The sequence below is a fragment of the Peromyscus leucopus genome, chromosome 7, assembly GCF_004664715.2.
Source record: "Peromyscus leucopus breed LL Stock chromosome 7, UCI_PerLeu_2.1, whole genome shotgun sequence".
In the NCBI taxonomy this organism is placed as follows: Eukaryota; Metazoa; Chordata; class Mammalia; order Rodentia; family Cricetidae; genus Peromyscus; species Peromyscus leucopus.
The window spans coordinates 107,877,619-107,896,667 of NC_051069.1; the positions used below are offsets into that span (position 1 = coordinate 107,877,619).

General features: G+C 51.6%; 1 protein-coding gene across 3 annotated transcripts in view; it reads left to right on the forward strand.

The window, feature by feature from the left end:
• Positions 1-2,661: 2,661 nt before the first annotated feature.
• The window catches only part of Acvr2b (activin A receptor type 2B), a 39,372-nt gene continuing 22,984 nt past the window's right edge, over positions 2,662-19,049 (forward strand). Inside the window, exon 1 of one of the 3 annotated variants that reach the window (XM_028856392.2) lies at positions 2,662-2,783. In XM_028856392.2, coding sequence (XP_028712225.1) covers positions 2,732-2,783 — 52 coding nt within the window. In that variant the 5' untranslated portion in view covers positions 2,662-2,731. Of the gene's footprint in view, positions 2,784-7,954; positions 8,306-19,049 lie in introns of those variants that run through there. The other 2 variants (XM_037208034.1, XM_028856390.2) reach the window with 2 other exon arrangements.

The following is a 19,049-nucleotide window of genomic DNA, read 5'->3' on the forward strand; positions in this document are numbered from 1 at the left end:
AAACATATGGGAGTTCTCCTTTGGCAATGTCAAATTAGGATGCCAGTTAGGTTGCCAAATGCAATTGTGAAGCTAATAGTTCAGTATATGAATTTGGAATTTCCCAGTAATACCAGAGGAGCATTTTGGTGTGTGGGCATTTTGGATCACTGGGAATTATGTGGCATATAACGTGGTGTAAGTACAGAAGCTGGGGTGTGGCTGAGTTGGCAGTGCCCTCTTAACATTTAGGAAGCCCTAGGTTTGATCCTCACATCACACATAACCAGGTACGTGGTGCATAGAGGCAGGAGGGTCATAATTTCGAGGTCATTCTTGGCTGCATATTGAAGAGGTGGCCAGCCTGGGCTAATGTGAGACCCTTTATGTTCAGTACCCTTCCCTAACAAGTCTCTCTCTCTCATCTACACAATCACAAAACAGAAAAACAGAACCAAACAGTCTAATTTTTGGCATATGGATGATTGTTGGGTTTTTTTTTCCACCAATATAGAAAAGATAACTAATACTTTCCCTAATACAGTGGGTCTGTCATTGCAGGCTTGTCTGAGTAAGTTTCTACCATTCATTAAAAAAATGCAAAGCTGGACTGGAGGACAACTCAGCTGTTAACAGAGTTTTACTGCTCTTTCAGAAGACCTGAGTTCAGTTCCCAGCACCCATGGGAGGGGGGTGGGGCAGTCACAACCACCTCTAGCCCCAGCTCCAGGGGATCCTATGCCCTCTCTGGCTTGCTTGGGCACGTGGACATACCCACACACAGGCACATACATATATACACATGATTAAACATAAAATAAATGCACTCCTTTAATCCCAGCGCTGGGGAGGCAGAGGCAGGCAGATGTCTGGGAGTTCGAGGCCAGTCTGGTCTAGAGAGCAATTTCCAGGACAGCCAGTGAGACCCTGTCTCAAAAATACCACCACCATCACCAGCACTATCCCATCAGTACCAATAATAATAATGATAATAATAATAATAATAATATAATAATAATAATATAAAATCATGGGGCTGGAGATGTGACACAGCAGCTAAGAGCACTTGTTGCTCTTACAGAGGATTCAAGTTCGGCTCCAACCACCCACAAGGTAGCTCATAGCCATTCCTAACTCCAGTTCTAGGGGATCTGACAGTTTCTTCTAACTTGCTAGCATACACATTGAGCACATACATACATGCGGGCAAACATACAAAATAAAATAATTAAGTAAAGAAGAAAAGTCACGGAGGGATGGAGAACTTGAGGTCATCTGGGAGTTACATAAGGCAAGGGGAAAGACAAAAGGGCAAAGGTCGTGCAGGTCTGTGGTCTCAGCCACTCTGGAGGCTGAGAATCCCCGGCTCAAAAACAAAGCCGCAGCAGTAACAAACTATACAAATCTTGGAGGAGTCTAACGCTGTCACTTTCATGAGGGTAAACTGAGGCTCAGACAAGTGAAATGACCCAGGCTTCTGGGTGCCACCTTCCTCCTCTCTTCCCTTGTCGAGGGAAGGGCCTTTTCTGAGCTGGGACTAGCTTTCCCAGGCTTGCCTGGGGCCCTGTTACTCTCCCAAGCATGGGTGTGTAATGAGGAATGTGGAATCTGAAATGGAGGAACCTGCTGTGTGTGTGTGGTGTGGTGTGGTGTGGTGTGGTGTGTGTGTGTGTGTGTGTGTGTGTGTGTGTGTGTGTGTGTAAAGAGCAGAGATGGGTGGCAGGATTCTTGCAGGTAACCCTCGGAAGGGGGAGATGAAGGAGGTAGGCCGGCTGAGGACCCTTGAGGAAGCAGGTCATCAACAGCTCTCCCACCTGCAGCTGCTCTGTGGGTCTTCCTCTGCTTGGAGACAGCTGTCTGTGTGTTGTGGGGGACTGCCGTCAATTCAGACTTCAGCTTTTTTTCTGCCGGTTAATCCGTTCATCAATAAAGATGCGCGGGAGCTGGAGGACAGAGGTGTCCAGGCTATGGGGTCCGGGGGCTACCACTCACTCAGGGGTCTCAGAGGAGCATGCATCCCGCAGCGTAGCCTCCATAGTTTGGGGTAGGCATCAAGTAGGATGGCTACGGGTCACCCCAAAGTCCGCAGCCGAGTGGGCCGCAGTCCAACCCCACCAGCTCCGAGCGCGCGCCCCGCCTAGCCCTAGCAGGCGGTGTAGCACGCACACGGTCTCCCGAGGGCGCGGGCTGGGGGCGGAGCCTCGGTGTTGTTGTTCCTCTCCGGCCCCGCCCCCGAGGGGGGCGCGGACCACGCGGCCGGAGGGCCCGCCTCCCCTCCCCCTCCCCGCCCAGCTCGCCCGCCTCTTTGTATCCAACATCCGGGTTTCCCCGCTGGCTCGGCTCCGTGGCCACCGCTCAGGAGCCATTTTGGACTCGGTTCAGCTCCCCTCCCCCACCCCCCCGTTCATGGCCCCTCCGGACTCGGCCCCTGCGCCCGGGGCCCGGGCCCAGCCCCGTTGCGCCATGCCCGCGTCGGGCGCGCCCTGGCCCGCGCCCCGCCGCCGCCCCCCGGCCCCCGCGTCGCCCCATAGCCCGGGCCGCACTGCGCGCCGCCCGCAGCGACCCTGAGCCCCCGTCCCCGCACGCTGCCTGGGAACCGAAGCGCAGAAGCGAGCGCGCCTGGAAAGCGCGACCCAGAGAAGGAGCGGGAAGCAGAGCGCAGCCGCCGCCGCCGCCGGGCCCTGCGCGCCCCGGGAGCGCAGCGCGGCCCTGCCCGCGGGCTCCGGGTGTCCGCGGGGCGGCGCCGCGGAACATGACGGCGCCCTGGGCGGCCCTCGCCCTTCTCTGGGGATCGCTGTGCGCCGGTAAGGACCCGGCGCGGCGTAGGGGTGCGGGGACCCGGGGCGCGCGGTGTTTACCAACAAAGGGCGGCCCCGCGGCCTCGGCGCCGCGCCACCTGCCTGGGATCGGGTCGTGCGGGGCGCTCTGCTTGAGATCGTAAAGACAAGCTCGCCCGTGCGGTTCCTCTGCGCGATTCTGGCTCGCGGAGGCGCTCGGTGATGGGGGAACCTGGAGCGTCAGGGTCGGAGTTCAGGTTCTGCGACTCGCGGACCCCAGGAACTGAGCGAGGAAAACCTGAGCGTGGGGAAGGCGGCCAGGCTGGGCGGGCATCTCAATCGGGGGTGGTTGGGATGGAGCTGCGCGCCCCTGAGAGCCATAGGTGTCGCAAAGCAAAGCAGACGGCTTTCCACACAGCCCGTTCGGAGCCCTCTGCACTCGGTCCAGCCACTCTGCGTCGCGATCCTCGCGCCAGTGACTCCTACCTGCACCCGCTTTCCTTGCAGCGGGCCACAGATGCGCCCTCGTGGGACCGCTTTTGTTTTGGGCTACTGGGAGTGGAGAGGAGGTGGAGGAGGCGAACCAACAGGTCTCAGATCGCTCCAGCCGGCACGTGGCGGGCGTGAGTGACCCGCGCTCAGCCCGCAGGCGGCTGCGGGATGTGGGTAACTGGTGCGAGTCTGCTTGGGGACTGGGACGTGTGGGTGTGTATGCGCGAAGTTGTGTTGGGAAAGCGCCTAAAGCTCAGGCACGGATCTCTCTGTCCCGGTGGTGCTGAAGCGTGCCTAACTCTGTCAGGAGCTCCAGGACGGGCTTGGGGCAGTCCTGGGAAACGTGGACAGTCGGGCATTGAGACTCGAGAGAAAAGATCGTGGCGATTGGGATGGCTGGTGCCCGGTGGCCGGGGCTCTGGGTCCTGCGCGTCTTTGTTCCCAACCCCCATTACACATGCAGCTCGGGTCCCCTGCCGCCCGAGGTGGCAGCAGCGCGGAGTCTGGTAAACCCGCGAGGGGCGGGGCCCGGAGTGCAGGGGAGGGGCTGGGATCCCCCATGTTACTGCGGGGGTGGGTATCCCAGATGGCCATTGCACGCCCCACTGGGATCCCCACCCTCAATCTGCTCCCTTCTATTGCAAGGTAGTGAGGCTGCAATTAATTCTGACCCTGAGAGTTTTTGCAGGAATCTGGGTGAGGTGGAGTGTGAGTGCGCGGGCTAGAGGGCAGAGACCACTTCTTTGCTACGGTTGGGAAGCGGTTTCGATGCCGTCCTGGAGTGGTCCCAGCAAAGCGGTGCTCAGGTTGAACATTGTTTCTTTTTGCCATTCACTGAAGTGATATTGCTTTTGACGTTTTCCCCAAGCATGGGGGCTTGGGAGTGATGGAAAGCTTTGGCCTGCTTTGGGGAGGGCAGCAGTGGGCTGATCCAAGGGTACATGGCAGCCCCCTAGCTGCCTCTTGACCGCCTGCCCCTTACTAGTCCAGGCTTGTTGAAAGCGGTGCTCTCAGGACAGTACGCCTCAGACTAGGAACCTGGGTATCACTGCCCCAGTTTGTTCCAGTTCGGCTTCACCACTTGCCTCCCATCTGGGCACAGGGTGAGAGTGGTCCCGGGTACTGTGTCCGCTTCTTCTTTGCGCTGTTTGGGAGTATATAGCAGGATACACTGACAGGTGTCTGTTCAGAACCTGTGCTTCCTGCCCCGGGCAAAGTAGAGTCACCTGTTGTTTCTTGTCACACCTCATGGTGGCCACTGCTCTTGAGGAACTAGAGGAGAGAAACGCTTCCCTGGTTCCTGGTTGGGGCATACCTGGCCTCTGGCTTCAAAATGGTCTCTTCTTCATGTTCCTGGCTCATCTTCAGAATTACTCAACCCCGTGGTAAAAAGAAGAGATCTACCCTAGTGCTGCCAACAGGAACATAGGAACATGGGCAGATGTATTTAGCTTTAGAATTCCCAGTGGTCATGTCAGTAAAAGGAAAGAGAAGAGCTGTGTCTTAGTGTGTTTTGGCTGGCCTACTACCGCAGGACTGCGTGAGTCAGGCAGCAGTATTGGGGCTGGAGAGGTAGCCAGGTGGCTAAGAGTGCTTGCTGCTGTTGTAGAGGACACAGGTCCCAATCCTGACACCCACACGGTCACTCATGACAATCACCTGGAACTCCACTTCCAGGAGGATCCATGTTCTCTGGCCTCTTAGAGCATCATGCATACACATGGTGCATAGATAACTGCAGACCTAACTCAAATAAAGTTAAAATAGCCATATATATAGATATATATGTTTACATATATGTATATACATATATAAGTTTATATTTAAAAATCAGCAGTGCTTATTTTTACATGGTTCTAGAAGCCAGACTGGGGTGCTGGGATGGTCAGGTCTGCCCTAAGAGAGCTAATCCTACATGAGGATCCCACCCTCATGGTCTAATCCAACCTTCACTGCTTCCTAGAGGTCCCACTTCTGAAGACCATTACATTATGGTGGTTATGGCTTCGCCATATGAATTTGGGGGTAGAGAGTTGCTCTTTTTCATAATTGATGGAATGAAGTTAACATAAAGATTGGTCATTTCAACATATAATTACTATTAAAACAGTTACTGAGACATGAAAACACTTTAACTTAAGTTCTCTGTACTCACGTTTGTCTGGTTGCTGCCGACTTGGACAGCACAGGCTGAGAAGGAAGGCAGCGCCACGGGGGTGGGTTGGGGTGGGGTGTGTGTGTGTGTGTCTCGATGCCTTTCCAGATCTGCCTGGCCCCGGCTGTCCTTGGGAGGCTGGCATTTGGCTCTTGCATTGCAGAGAACATCTGCACATTCTATTCTCTATTCTCTGACATCTGTTTCTGTTCTTGGGGTTCAGCGTGGAGGGCTTCATGTTGGAGCGGAGCAGAAGAGCAGGAGCCAGGGACTAAGAAGGGTTTTATCAGGTACCCACTGCCCCAGACGTCCTCATAGGCTGACCGCGGACACAGAGGTGTTTCTTGTCCATTTCCTTGTGGGTGGAGGTGTGTATGAGAGAGTAACCTTTAGTCTTCTGGTCCATTGTAGTGGGAGAGGCCAAGGACAAGGGCTACAGAGTCATGGAAGTCTCTCCCCAGAGAGGATGTCCCCTGCTCTCTGTCCTATCTGTGACCATTCTAGGCTGCCTGCCTATCAGGTGGGGATGCCCTTTGGAAGGAGTAGGTACCCTCCTCAGCGCTCAAAGGCTTTCCATGCGGATGTGACTCTCTCAGACCCTACAGCTGGGTGAAGTCTTAAGACCTGGAACCCTTTGACTGAGTCCTATTTAGGTAGGCTTTGGTAGTCCTCTGCTGCTCTTCCTGGCACCCAGAGTCTTCCAGGCCTCTGCACTTGCCCTGGCAGTTCCCCGAGGCCCCTCATTTGCTGGGGGCTTAGGGGAAAGTCCGGTTGTCTTTTGTCACGCTGCTCTCAAAATCTAAGAAAACTGAACTCCAGAAAATATAAATCAGTGCCTACGTGGGTACTTGGACACCTTGTATGTGTGTACCATCCTGCTCCCTTTCTGGGCTCTCTAAAATCCTGACTGCCCTGCAGTCAGCTCTCCTGCGGGACAGCCTGTCTGTAGAAGGTTGCCTGCATTGGACTGACTTCTCTTGGTATCCGTGCTTACCCTGTTCTGGTCTGTGGACATGCCCTTGCCTTTACTTCTGCTACTTGTGGCTCTGCCCATCGCTCAGTCTCCATGGTTTCTTCCCCACTCCGGAAGCCATCCCTGAGTGCCTATGTATTCAGCCTCCCTACCTGGGAGGTCAGTAGTGCAGGTGAGATCCACAGGGTGTCAGAGCCTGAGTTCAGAGCCACTCACAGATGCTAACTATTACTGTGGACTGGAATGCAGTGGATGGAGGGTTAAGAGCCAATCTGGATCATTCAGGACTATTCATATTCATCCATACCCCCCATGTGTGTGTGTGTGTGTGTGTGTGTGTGTGTGTGTGTGTGTGTGTGTGTATGTATGTCAGGACCAGAGATCATCATTAAACATCTTTTTTTTTAGATTTATTTATTTATTTATTTATTTATTTATTTATTTATTTATTTATTTATTTATTCAGGCCAGAAGAGGGCACCAGACCTCATTACAGATGGTCATGAGCCACCATGTGGTTGCTGGGAATTGAACTCAGGACCTCTGGAAGAACAGCCAGTGCTCTTAACCTTTGAGCCATCTCTCCAGCCCCATCATTAAACATCTTTTACAATTACTCCACTTCGATTTTTTCTGTCTTTTAAAAGCATTTCATTTCAGTTTGTGGGCATGTACCACAGCTCAGTGTGTATGTGGAGGTCGGAGGACAACTTGAAGAGGTTGGTTCTCCACAGTGGGTCCTGGGACGCACACTTTGGTTGCTGGACTTGGCAGCAGGCGAGCTTTACTGCAGAGACATCTCACCGGCCCCCACTTCATTTTTGAGATGGGGTCTCTCTGACCCTGGAACTCACCCTTGAAGCAAGGATTCCAAATGCTTGCTCCACTGCCTGACTTTCTATGGGGTGCTGGGTATCTGAATGGTCCTTATGCTCGTATGGCAAACACTTTACCAGCTGAGTCGTCTCCCAGCCCCCAGCCACACTTTAGGAGACAGTCTGGGGAGGCAGTCCTGGCTGCATGGGCCTCTCTAGAACAGGGTTTTCCAGACTTGGACACCATTGGCATTTGTATCTGTGGATTCTCTGTTTATGTTGGGAGGGGTGGTGGTGGTGGTGGTGGTGATGATGATGATGGTGATGATGATGGTGATGATGATGATGGTGGTGATGGTGATGATGGTGATGATGGTGATGATGGTGGTGGTTGGGCTGGCCTGTACATTGAAGGTGCTGGCTTAGCTGCATCTCTGGCCTCTGCTGGCCAATTCCAGTATCTCATCATGGTGAGTGAAAGTGACTCCTGGCATCGCTAAGTGCTAGAGGCAAAATCATACTTAGGTAGGTTGAGAACCAGAGGTGGACAGTTGTGGGGGATGGGGTTAGTGGTTAAACAGCGTTCATTCATCTTCTCCCTCTGGAGTCGGGGTAGGCAATTCCTGCTCCGTGGAGCCTGTTTGAGTGTGCCTTTGGTTCAGAATCAATGGTTCCAGCGGACAGGCTGCCACTGAGGAGAATCCTGGCGTCCTTGAGTTTTCCCAGAAGTGGTTCAGGTTTCAGGGAGGCGGCCCGTTGTGGGTGGCCGGGCAGCTTGCCCGCCCGCACCCGCCCACCTGCTCTGGCCTTTGCCTTGAGGCTGGCACTCTTGCCTCTCCCTCCCGCAAGCGCAGAATGTCAGGAAGTGCCTGTTGCTGGGGCTCCGCCTGCCCGACGCCCCCTTTCCTCACCTGGGAGCTGGGTGAACCCAGGCTATACCTGTCGGCAGAGCCCTTGGGTCTCAGAGCCCCTGGGTCGTAACAGGATCCTGGCATGCCCTTCCCCCCCAGTGGGCCTGCCCTGTGGCGCTCAGAGGAGCCGCAGCGGCTGTGGGCCTGGAACTTTCAGGCCCAGGACGCCAGGGCCAGGGCAGGGGGGCAGCCTCGCCCCAAAGGTATGGGCTTGTCTTTTTCCAAGGGGCTTGGGAGGTGTGTGTGGTGGGCAAGCCTTACGTCAGAAAGGTGTAGTGCTGTAAGCCGTGACAGACATACAGGCTTCCACAGAGGCTGTATGTTGGCCTCTGCAGGCTGGCAACTCCTGTGGGCTGGGCCATGTTGTGTGCTCCTTTTCATGCAGAGTTCTCTGAGGATTGTTAGGGGGCGTTCCTTTCTGATCCCACTAAGTGAGAGCTTACTGTGCTTGGGGTTGCTTTCTGGGAGGCAGCAGGGTGGATACAAGCCTTCTCACAAGCATTTCAAGTGCTCCACATCACCCTGTGAAGTCTGTGCTGAGATGAGATCTGGGCCCATCTCCCTATGGGTTGCTTTCCTAGAATTCTTGGGTCTAACTCCTCCTCCCATGCCATCACCAGTGTGTTTTGCCCTGGGTCAGACACCCCTTATTCTCAGCTTCTTTTTGGTCTCCGTGTGGACCGGACTGACATTTGAGTCCCTGCAAGCCTTGTGGTGCTGCTGCTGGGCGCTTGGTTCTCGGGTTGGGAGACGCCGCTGCCCTCCTCCAACCTGGTCCTTAAGGTCAGCAGAGTACTTCCGTCTGTGTCAGCCGTGGGGGCTGGCAATCAGCAGACCATGCCCGGTGGGATTGTTCCAGGGTCAAGGGAGCCTCCTGCTGGCATTAGACTAGCCATGGCTCCTGGCTTGGACAGCCCCGCTCTTGCCACTCACCCACGTACCTTTTTCAGATCCTCTTGGGGACGGGCAGCTCAGCCTGGTGTTTTCATTCATGGACACATGACTCCCGGGAGCTGGTGTTGGAGAGAAAGCCTGGCCCGCTGGGCAGGTTTGCGGCCCCCCCTCCCTGGGGAATGTTCTCTGGAGGGGCCTGGCCTGCTGGACAATGGGCTTCTCCCTGGCTACCTTCTGGGCTACAGCTGAGGTGTTTGTGAGGCAAAGCCAGTGCTCTTGTTTGTAAACGTGTTCCTCAGCAGACTATTTCGGTTCTACCTCCGAGAACCAAGAAGGCTAAAATTAGTTCTGGGAGGAAAGGGAAGGCTGTCGGAAACCCAAGCGCTTGGCTGCAGTGGATGAGCGGCTGCTTCGTGTGTGTGGCCCGCTGTTTGGGAGGATGTGACCAGACCAGCTGTTGTCTGTCCGTCTGAGTAGAGGGAGATGCTTGACTGCCCTCCAGACCTGAACCAATGAGGAAAGCCGGAGCTGGGAGCTGGCTGGAGTGTGCGTGCCAGGATGGTCTTGTCTTCTGGGTGTGCAGTGGTGCCCAGTGTGTGCAGGTGCGGCGGCAATGGCACCTGATGTCCTCTTACTGCCAGCCCTCTTCACCTTCTTCCTCCAGCCCGACTGTGTCCCGTCCGTGGATGCAGAAAGTTCTCGTGAGTTCTCAAGCCCTGGGCTGGCAGCCAGGGGCTAGGAAACATTTCTTTTGCGTATTTGGAGGAGATTTTCTTTGTATGTGAATTCAGTGGGAGCCTTGTCTGTGGCCCAGGCCCCCAGGAGATCTAGCATCTCTGCACAGAACAGGTGGGTCAGGGTTTATCTGCAAAGTGGCTTAGAAGCATCAGGGACTCAGGCTTAGTTGAGAAAGGTGAGTGACCCCTGCCCAAGGGTGGGGCTCGGCTTGCTTCCTCTATATCGAAAACCTTTGTACCCAAACCTCCCCTTACCCAAGGGTCTCTTGGTTAATCACTGTGGGGAGCAGAGATCACATGAGCCTTATTTTCTCCCTCCCCTTTTAATTTTCATTAAGTTTATAGCCGTTCAAGTAACACATACATATTCAGTTGCAGAAATTTAGCTGTACATTTAGCAGGTACAACTAGGGTCTCAAATTGGGTGTGGTAGTGCATGCCTATAATTCCAGCACTTGGGAGGGGCAGGAAGATGAGGAGTTGGGGGTCAGCCTGGGCTATGGAGACTCTGTTTCAAAAACAGAGAGGTGGGAAACCAAAAGCCTAGTGCCTCCTGAATAAGCTCTCCCCCTTAAAATGTCATTTATTTGTGTGTGTGTGTGTGTGTGTGTGTGTGTGTGTGTGTGAATGTCCATGTAGATGCACACACACACATACCCTGTAAGTTTCTGTGCACCGTGTACATGCGTTGCCCACGGAGGCCAGAAGAAGACTTCAGATCCCCTATAACTGGAGTGACAGGTGGTTGTGAGCTGCATGATGTGGGTGCTGGGAACGGAACCCAGGTCCTCTGCAAGAGCAGCAAGCGCTCTAGCTGTTGAGCCGTCTCTCCTACCCCCTCCCCACACCTTTTCTGAGACCAAGACTCATGGAGTCCAGTCTGCCTGAACTCAGCTGTACCGCTGCCGCTGCTGGTCTTGAACTATGATCCTCCAGCCCCCGGCCCCTGAGTGCTGCGGTTACTGGTGTACTTCACTACACCCAGTTCCTGTGGTGCTGGGGGGATGGAGCCGAGGGCTTCATGAATGCTAGGCTGATGCCATCCCAGCTGAGCTACCTCCTCGTCTCGGGGAAAGTCTTTGTGGTTGGTGTGGATTATTTCAGGCATTTTCCCCATAGTGCAATTATAGGTAACACTTAAAAAATAGAGTTGTGTTTTTTATTCACATTTAAAAAATGTGTAGTGTGTGTGTGGGAGGTGCCTTGGCATGCACGTGGAGGTCAGGGGACAGTTTGTGGGAACTGGCTCTGTCTTCTGAGTTCCCGGGATCAAACACAGATTGCTTGAGCATTAGCACTCTTTGGTGAGTCCCTGATGGAATCGCTGTTTCAGGCATTAGCTGAAGGATCAGGTATGCACCAAAGCCCACGGTGATGAATGGAGCGTAGCCCAGCACATGTAGAAATGGGTGTAGAAGGTGCTTAGCATGTGCAAGGCTCTGGGTTTGATCCACAAAGCAAAAATTAAAAACGGGTATGGGGGGGGGTTGCTGCTAGAGAGTCGGCTCCGTGGTTAAGAGCACTGACTGCTCTCAGGAGCCAGGGTTGAACACCAGCGCCCACATGGTGCCTCACAAACCTCTGTCACTTCAGTTCCAGGGGAGCCAACGCCCTCTTCTGACCTCCATGGGCACCAGGCACCCACATGGTGCACAGACGTGCATACAGGCAAAACAGCCATACACATAACACAAAACAGTGATTTAAACAAACTTTCTAAAGAAGAAAGTGTAATTGTCATGAGTTAGCACCCGATGTGTTTCCATGAACTTGAATGAACCTGTGCAGTCAGCATCCAGACCAGGAATTAGACATTTAGCCAGGCATTGGTGGCGCACGCCTTTAATCCCGGCACTCAGGAGGCAGAGGCAGGCGGATCTCTGTGAGTTCGAGGCCAGCCTGGTCTACAGAGTGAGTTCTAGGACTGCCAAGACTACACAGAGAAACCCTGTCTTAGAAAAGAACACAAAACAAAAAACAAACAAGAATTAGACATTTGTAAGTCTGTGTCTCCCAAGACTCCCCTCCTGTCTCAGTGACTCTCAGGATTGCAGTCAGGGCCTGATGAATCCTCCGTGTGCTCTGAAGCCCACGTTCCGTTCTGATTGTTGGACCATCTCCTCAGGGTGGCCACTTTCTTGACTCCAGCAGTATAAGCTAGTTTTGCTTGTTATCTTTTATATGATCATATTCACATGTGTATCCATCTTGCTCACCATGTCTGTGAGTTTCACATCTTAAACTCATATCCATGTAGGCAGCCTTTAGATACATAGATCTACTAGGTTTTTTTTTTTTTTTTTAAATAGACAGGGCAGGAACTAGATCACCATGATTGATTGCCTTTTGAGACAAAGTCTTACTGTAGCCTACACTGGCCTGGAACTCACCGTGTAGCTCAGACTGGCCTCAGATTTGTGGTGATTCTCCTGCTTCTGCCTCCCAAGTGCTAGGATTAAAGGCGTGGGCCACTATGCCTGGTTTACTCTTTTTAGTAGCCAGCAAAATTCTCAAGTATTATGGATACGGACTGTGTTTTATCTGGCCTCCTCCTGGTGGGCTTTCTGATTATATATCATTTATGTGGATTAATGACAATAATTCCTGGAACACAAGATGTGTGTATTTCTAAATTAAATACACACTGAAAATGGCAGGTGGTGGCAGCAGGTGCAGAAGAGGGGGGAGGTGGCAGTGACCCTCTGGCAGTGTGTGGGTTCCTGCGGGTCTAGACTTCAGTCTCAACCACAGTGCTTGACCACAGAGGTTGAAGTCGCCACACATGGAGAAGGTAGCAGAGCAGCAGCTGGATCCTGTCCAGGTGTCACGATCCTGTTCAGGTGTCATGGTTCTAGTGCCATCAAGGGACGTGGCAGTAGTCTAGCTGGGGTGTGTGAGCTTGAGTTTGTGATAGCCGTGTGTGTGTGTGTGTGTGTGTGTGTATACCACTTGCCATGATGTGTGCTACCTCTACCCTCTTTGGGGACTGTGGCACCTGCTGAGGGTGGCTGAAGAGCCCTGGGTAGGGCACTGCCTCTGTGAGCACAGTGTGCTTGACAGAGTGTTGGTGTGGCGGGATTCTGATTGTACATGTGGTAATAGAAATCTCATGAGAAGGGCCTTGAGAATTTCTGGATGTGGGCAGGTGTATCTCTGGTTTCCTTATACAGCCCTCTGCCATGATTACATGTAAAGTAGGGGGGCATTTTGGGATGGTGTGATTTCCAAAGTTGGGCGTCTCCTCAGTGACTTGATTCAGGTGTTCTGATGTAAGCCCACTTGTCAGGCCCTGCTCATGGATTTCGATGACACTGTACTTGTGGCAATGTCTCTAGTACGCATACCGTCCCAGTTGGCTCTTCTGCCTCGTCCTGGTGACAGACTATTTATGCCTCTGTCTGCAAAGTAGACTTAGTAGAAATCACACAGCACCGGAGACTTTTGTTCAAGAGTGAGATGGCGCCTGACTTGATGGAAGAGGCTCTTCCCTCCTGTAGGCTTACGCTGGCTGCCTGCCGCCACCGTGGCTCTGCCTATTTGTACACTCAGAGTTCTCTCTTAAAAGATGGCTCATGGCCTCTTCTCTCACCTTCTGTCTATTCTGCTGTTGTTGTTCCAGGCAGGGCATCTTTAGCCCTGGCTGTTGGGGAACTCAGCGTAGACCAGGCTGGCCTCAGGCACTCTGAAGGCTGAGGTTCTGACCTGTGGATTTTGTGGTGACACCTCAGTCTGTAGCATTCTGTAATAAAGATGGAGTTGAAAGAGTGAATCTGTTTTCCTCTTGGATTACATTTGGAGGGGAAGCCACTTTGTTGTTGAGATGGGGTCTGGAACTCCCAGAGATTTGCCTGCCTCTGCCACCTCCTTGATTTCTGAAGTCCCAAGGCAGTTTACTACAGTTTGAGAGAATTCAAGTTGTAAGTCTTAGCAATTTCTGGGACTATTGATAGGTGAGAGGAAGCAAGAAAGTCATGTATTCATGGTGGAGGTTAGCAAGCGAGGCACTGTGGAAGGTAGGGTAGAGCTTCAGAGAACAAATGAGAAGGCCAAGAGTGTTGGGGAAGCATATCCAGATGTTGGTCATCGTCTGAAACACCATGATAGAAGGCAGGAAAAGCTTGGGATCTAGGTTGTTTCAGTGTCTGTATATTTGGGGCACATTGGTCCTGAAGAAATGTCTAGAAGCTGGGTAAAAAGCAGATGCAGAGCCTTTCTCCCGCTAATCAGGGGAGAGAATTCCGTTGCTGAAGGCAACAAACAGGACAGAGAAAATAAAGACAGCAACTCTGGCTGAAGCTAAGAAGAGTGAAGATTTGCAGGCAGGATTTTTGTGAGCATGGGTGATAGATAACTTTAGCCACAGGGTCTGTTTTCTTTCATTCCTTGGGGCAGTTGAGAGACCGTATTGTGCAGGACAGCCTTGTGAGACTGGGAAGACAAGAGGTCCAGTACTGAGCAAGGGCTGGGTGCAGTCAGCCCATTTCAGTTAGTCAAAGATCCAGACAAATCCTAATGTTGAATTAAAATGTTTTGAGGTTAATAATGTCTTTATTGTCAGCCAGAAGCACCTGTAGATGCTTTCTGGAAGATTTACCTCATCCTGGGCCTCAGTTTCTTCTACAGTTGCCCAGTTTTAGTGACTGTTGATGGCTTTAAACACATAACCAGTGGAAGCCAGCCTGGGTGCACTCCAGATTAGTATCTGAATTCAACAATGATGCTGCTCATTCTGACGTGGCTGGCTCTCATGCTTAGGTCTGTTGCTCGACAGTGACATGGTGGAATTGTAGACGGAAGCTGCTTACCTCAGAGCAGTCAGGAGAGCAAGAGGAAGAAGGAAGAGAGGAGGAGGGACAGGAATGGATGGGATGAGATTCAGCCCCAAGGGCACGCCCCACTGAGCCGAACCCAGGGCTGAGCTCTGCTTCCTGAGTGTCTGTGTGGACTCACAGAGTGCCACCCCTTCTCCCCCACAGCTGTTGCAGGGGGAGCCTCAGATCTAAACTGTTATAAAGTTTTGGCCCCTTGTAGTGAATTTTAAATTTCAAATGTGATGTTTTTAAGTTTTGTGCACCCCCACCTTCACCCCAAAGTACTAGAGATTAAACCATGGCGTTCCTCCTCTGCTGACCAGGGCCAGTCCCTTTTCTGAAGGACCTGGAAAAGGCCGGAGGAAATGAAGACACCATCTCGATTGAAGGCCTCATGTAGCTAAGAAGAGTACAGATTTGCAGGCCAGGACTAGGCCATTCTCCCCGCCCCGGATGCGTTTTCCTCTGCACCTTGGGAATACTTGTATTAGTTTAACCCCTTTGCTAATTCCAGCATTAATTGTCTTAGAGCTGGCCTACAGTCATTGTGTTTTCTCTTGAAAATGGGGATAATATCTGTGTTGTGAATGGCAGCTACAGAGAATCTAGATTCTGTTATGTTCCTCTCAAAGACATTGATTTCGCCTCTGTTTGTGTTTGTTACAACAGGTAATTCTATTGACTGAATTCCTTTGTGGAGAGCAGCTGCTGAAATGCCAGCTCCTTGGCTTGTTGGGTGGTGTGGGGTCTGCTCCACGCCTGTGTGGTTCTAGGGTCAGCTAAAGGGTTGAATGGTTGGCCGGTCCTGCCCTGGCCTGGCTTGTCATCTGAATTTTTCATGATCTCCACCCAGAACAAACTCACCAATTACGTCTGTGTTTGGAACTTGAAGTTTGGTTTTCTATGTTTTCCTCGTTTTATCCCTGGGTTTGGTGGTGTCTACCCTCCAGTACATTAAAAAATATGTATTTTATTTTTAATTATGTGTGTGTGCATGTATGAATCTGCACTCGAGTCCTTTCTAAGAGCTTTACATGCTGTCGACCTTAGTGCTCTCTCCAGCTCCTCAGTACTGTTTGTTTGTTTAGGGACAGGGTCTCACAGGGTCTTACTGTGTAGCCCTGGCTGTCCTGGAACTTGCTCTGTAGACCAGGCTGGCCTCGAACTCAGAGATCTGCCTGCCTCTGCCTCCCGAGTGCTGGGATTAAAGGCTTGTGCCCCTGCAGCTAGGTGCCAGTACATTTTGATGAAGGGCAGATGGAAGCAGGTTTTCTCTTTCTTTCTTTTTCTTTCTTTCTTTCTTTCTTTCTTTCTTTCTTTCTTTCTTTCTTTCTTTCTTTCTTTCCTCCCTCCCTCCCTCCCTCCCTCCCTCCCTCCTTCCCTCCTTCCTTCCTTCCTTCCTTCCTTCCTTCCTTCCTTTTTTGTTTTGTTTGTTTATGAGTGTTTGGCCTACATGTATATATACATGCCTGGTGCTCATAGAGGTCAGAAGAGGTTATCGTATCCCCTGGGACTGGAGTCACAAGATGGTTGTAAGTAGCCATGTGAATGCTGGGACTAGAACCTGGGTCCTCTGCAGGAGCAGCCAGTGCTCTAACCACTGTGCCTCTCTCCAGCCTCTGGAGGTAGGTTCTTATAATCTTGCTTTTTTCTCTTCTGCCTTTGCAGTTCATTGGTAGTTAACTGGGCGTGGGCACTGTCCTACCATAGTCAAGCTTGCAAGTACTGGAAGGTCAAAGCCAGTCAGCTTCCTTATCCATTGTAGGCGGCATTTCTTTCTTATTAGATATTGGTACACACACAAGCATGCGCGCGCACACACACACACACACACACACACACACACACACAGAGAGCTATATCTGTCCTACTTTTCAAGGTGTATTGGCCTTTGCTTTCTCTCTAGGAGTGAACTGTTCTTTTTTTAAATTTTCCCCCCTTTTATTGTAGTTTACAATACCATTCAGTTCTACATATCAGCCACAGATTCCCTTGTTCTCCCCGCTCCTGCCCCTCTCCCCTTCCCCTGAGGATTGAGATCAACCTAGTAGACTCAGCCCAGGCAGGTCCATTCCGCTCCTCCCAGGCTGAGGCAATCGACCCTGCATAAGCCCCAGGTTTCAAACAGCCAACTCATGCAATGAGCACAGGACCCGGTACCACTGCCTAGATGCCTCCCAAACAGATCAAGCCAATCAACTGTCTCACCTATTCAGAGGGCCTGATCCATTTGGGGGCCCCTCAGCCTTTGGTTCATAGTTCATGTGTTTCCATTCGTTTGGCTATTTGTCCCTGTGCTTTATCCAACCTTGGTTTCAACAATTCTCGCGCATATAAACCCTCCTCTTTCTCGCTAATAAGACTCTCGGAGCTCCACCCGGGGCCTTGAACTGTTCTTAAAAAGTTGTCTTCCCTTCATCTTCTCTGCTGGTTTCTTATCACTGATCTTCAGCCTGTGCCTTTTAGGTTAAGGATGGGTTTGGATGCTGATTGAGAGCTCTGAGCCTATAGGTGGAGATCTGATTAGATAGTTAGAGTCTGCTGAGGAGGGTCTTCTGGTCTGTGTGGAGGAGGAAAGGCCGAGTCCTGGAAGCCTCAGCTAGGAGAGAGCTGAGTGCCTGTGTTTGCTGTGTCTTTCCTTGGGTTTCAGTGTGACTCTGCCCTGAGGTGACCTGCTCCTTCCCACCCAGAGTCTGCTTTCTGCCTCTGCAGGTTTGGGGCAAGGCAGCCTACAGCCATGAGAGAGCCCGAGGGCCTGCCCGCCCTAACCGCCCATCCTCTGTCTTTGGACTCATTGTTACATCGATACCTGATGCCAAGAGTACCAAGTCTTGGATGTTTCTGTGGTGGGAATGTGCTGCACAGCTTTGTTCATGGCCAGTCAAGGGGTCTGTGTGGTCAGTTCTGCTTCTCTGTCCACTCGCCAGCTCTGAATTGTCCTTTCTGTGGGTTTTTTTTATACCTTCAGGCTTAGGCTTTGTTAAAGTTCTCTGTGAGGGAGGACACTTGCCTGTAACACTAATGTCATCTGGTAGCGCGCTCTCCAGTGTTCTTCAGGAATTACAGGGCCGGCAGAAGGCCCTGGGCCACACCCTGTTCTGTGGAACAGTGGTGCCAGGGACTTGTTTATGGAGTCTGGTGAGGTGACATTAGATGCCCTGGCTTCGTCCTGTCACCTTGGAAGATGCTCTTGGATTCTCTGTGGCATTTATAGTGGAGGAATGAACTGAGAAGCCTCATGAAATGCCTTACGAGCTGCATGTGGAGAGACGTGAGAGAGGAACGTGAAGACACAGAAAACAAGTCCTGTTCCTTCACCAGGCATGGTTGCCTATCCTGGGCTGCAGACATGGTCCAATGATTAGGAGCACTTCCGGCTCTTCCGGAGGACCTGAGTTCTATTCCCAGCATCCACATTTGGTGACTCTAAAACTCCTGTAACTCCAGCTCCAGGGGATCTTATACACACTCCTGACATCCATGGGACCTGCATGCACAGGACATATACTTTGTTTGTTTTGTTTTGTTTTTTTGAGACAGGGTTTCTCTGTGTAGCCCTGGCTGTTCTGGAACTCTCTTTTTGGACCAGACTGGCCTCAAACTTACAGTGGTCTGCTTGCCTCTTCCCAAATGCTGGGATTAAAGGCATGAACCACCACTGCCTGGCTTTAGGGCATATTCTTTCACACACACACACACACACACACACACACACACACACACACACACACACTCACACCTTGCTGAAACTTGCTCATTCCTTCAGACTTGCCCGTTCCCATAATTGAGAGGTACAGGTTCAGTAGATGTTGAGGTTAGGGTCCTCCCGCCCTAAGGCTTCCTTGCTGTCATCCCTTTAGGGAAAGCAGGTAGCCTATGGCTGACAAAGCAACTAGATAATGTAACGTCTCAGCCGAGGGTGAAAGGGGAGCGGATGGAGGCCGGAGCAGTTTCCTCTGAGAATGTATAACTCTAAGCATGAACTGGGAGTTAGAAAGTTCATGTCCCGTTCTAGGAAACTAAATCAAGAAATTAAAGGTGTCCAGATTGGTATGGAGTTTGGCAGAAGCAAAAATGGTCACTGTTCTCTGGATGGTATGTTTCCACAGAAAAGGCCCCATTGGACATAAGTTCGATATCCAATATCAAATCTGAGAAAAAAGTCTATCACAAGTGAAAGTCATCAGAAATGAGCAAACGAAAAGTCAGTAAATTTTAAATAAAATTAGAGGTGCTGGGGAGAAGATTCTGGCTAAGGGTGCGCACTGCTCTTGTGGAGGTTCTAAGGTCAGTTCCCAGCACCACGTGGTGGCACATAATCACCTATAATTCAGCTCCAGGGGAATCCAATGCCTCTGGCCTCGAAGGTCACCTATACTCATCTGCATTCATATACACAATTAAAAATAATAAAAGTAAATTAAAAAATTAGAGGGGGATTGGAAGTGTCCAAAGAACAGAATATCAAAATTGACCCAGGATGATGATGGCTGTGGAGATGGTCT